We start from the raw sequence: 2,063 nt of genomic DNA on the forward strand, positions 1-2,063 counted from the left end.
TTTTTTTTTTGTTTTTTTTTTTTTTTTGAGACAGAGTTTGGCTCTTGTTGCCCAGGCTGGAGTGCAGTGGCTTGATCTCAGCTCACTGCAACTTCCACTTTCCCATTTTCAAGTGATTGTCCTGCCTCAGCCTCCTGAGTAACTGGGATTATAGGCACCCGCCACCATGCCCAACTAATTTTTGTATTTTTAGTAGAGACGGGGTTTCACCATGTTGGCCAGGCTAGTCTCAAACTCCTGACCTCGTGATCCGCCTGCCTTGGCCTCCCAAAATGCTGGGATTACAGGCGTGAGCAATCCTACACTTTTCTTCTGAGTAATGTCCAGGGCCTCCCATGGATGCCACTCATGTCACATTATCTCCTCCCCCATGTGACCAACAGCCAAGAGAACCCCTCACTAGGGCAGATGGAAGCACTCGCTCCAGGGGTTTGGATCCCTGTCCTCCGAGGAGAGGGGCGACAAGATGCACAACTGTTCACAGTTCCCACAACTTCCATATCACACCACTAACCTAATTTACTCATGCGTGAGTCCCACCTCTGCATTATTTCCTCTACTCAAAGGTGCTATGTACTGTAACGTCAGTGGTTCATTTCATGGTTGGAGTTTGTTTGTGGGGGGGGCAGGCAGGAAGTAAGGAGGGACTACCAGATTAAAACTGCAGATAAATTACAAAATGTGGCCAGGCACTCTGGTTCACGCCTGTAATCCCAGCACTTTGGGAGGCCAAGACAGGTGGATCACCTGAGGTCAGGAGTTCAACACCAGCGTGGCCAACATGGTGAAACCCCGTCTCTACTAAAAATACAAAAATTAGCCGGGGCGTGGTGGCAGGTGCCTGTAATCCTGGCTACTCAGGAGGCTGAGGCAGGAGAATCACTTGAACCCAGGAGGCGGAGGTTGCAGTGAGCCGAGGTCACGCCATCGCACTCCAGCCTGGGGGCCAAGAGGGAAACTCCGTCTCAAAAACAAACAAACCAAAAAAATTGTAAGATGTGTCTTGAATTCAGAGTTGGTAAAATATGTATCTTAGAATGGAGAAAATTGGCCTGTGTCTCCCTCCTAAGCTCGAGACCCCCACGTTTAACTCATCCCATGCACACTCATCTCATCTGCTTCCTGCTACCCCCAGGACAGCCCTGCCACTGGCACATCCTGTGCTGGTGAAAGGCAAGACCACCCACTCACAGCCCCACCAGAACTCAGGCCTCCTTGGCTCCTCCCTCCTGCTCAGTGCCACAGCTATCAATCAGCAGATCTGGTCTGTTCTCCCTTGGACGTATTTCTGGAATCCAGCCCCTGCCCCTTCCTCATCCAGTCCACCAGTGGTACCTTGTCTGCAGTTCAACTCTGCATCATTCCTGGCCAGCCTGTTTGGCATTCCCCCTACCCCCCTCTCTTTCTCTTTTTTCTTCTTTGTTTATTTTGTTCAAAATACTTTAAGCATACTGGAGAGTATAGAGACACACATAACAGCAACCAAGTACTCATCACAGCTTTGCTAAATCTTCGTATTTTTCCCATCTGCCCCCAGTTCTTTTGTCTTAAATCAAACACTACCGATAATTGAAATCCAATAAATGAAATCCTTTGTGTCCTTCCAAATCTTATGCTTCTTCATCTCTCCTCAGACATCAGGAGTGTCCCGCTTTTAAAAATTTTCGTCATGCTTGTGTTTATTATTTTGTAATATTTGGTAACATTTAATGTTTTGTAACTTTTTATTTGAGTATTCTGTTGTCAAAAATTGTCAAATAGCCAGGCGCGGTGGCTCATGCCTGTAATCCCAGCACTTTGGGAGGCCAAGGTGGGCGGATCACGAGGTCAGGAGTTTGAGACCAGCCTGGTCAACACAGTGAAACCCTGTCTCTACTAAAAATACAAAAATTAGCTGGGCATGGTGGCAGGTGCCTGTAATCCCAGCTACTCTGGAGGCTGAGGCAGGAGAGTCGCTTGAACCCGGGAGGCGGAGGTTGCAGTGAGCCAAGATCGTGCCATTGCACTCCAGCCTGAGCAACAGAGCTAGACTCCATCTCAAAAAAAAAAAAAAAAAAAAAAAA

The 2,063-nt window shown here is 47.9% G+C and overlaps 1 protein-coding gene across 1 annotated transcript in view; it reads left to right on the forward strand.

The window, feature by feature from the left end:
- LOC111534783 (coiled-coil domain-containing protein 42-like) overlaps positions 1-1,264 on the forward strand; it is a gene marked incomplete at both ends in the record, with an annotated part of 5,755 nt that extends 4,491 nt beyond the window's left edge. The window contains one exon of the mRNA XM_026452468.1: positions 1,136-1,264. Coding sequence (XP_026308253.1) covers positions 1,136-1,264 — 129 coding nt within the window. The remainder of the gene's footprint in view (positions 1-1,135) is intronic.
- Between the last annotated feature and the right edge of the window lie 799 nt (positions 1,265-2,063).

The sequence above is a fragment of the Piliocolobus tephrosceles genome, unplaced genomic scaffold (genome assembly GCF_002776525.5).
Source record: "Piliocolobus tephrosceles isolate RC106 unplaced genomic scaffold, ASM277652v3 unscaffolded_36004, whole genome shotgun sequence".
Classification (NCBI taxonomy): Eukaryota; Metazoa; Chordata; class Mammalia; order Primates; family Cercopithecidae; genus Piliocolobus; species Piliocolobus tephrosceles.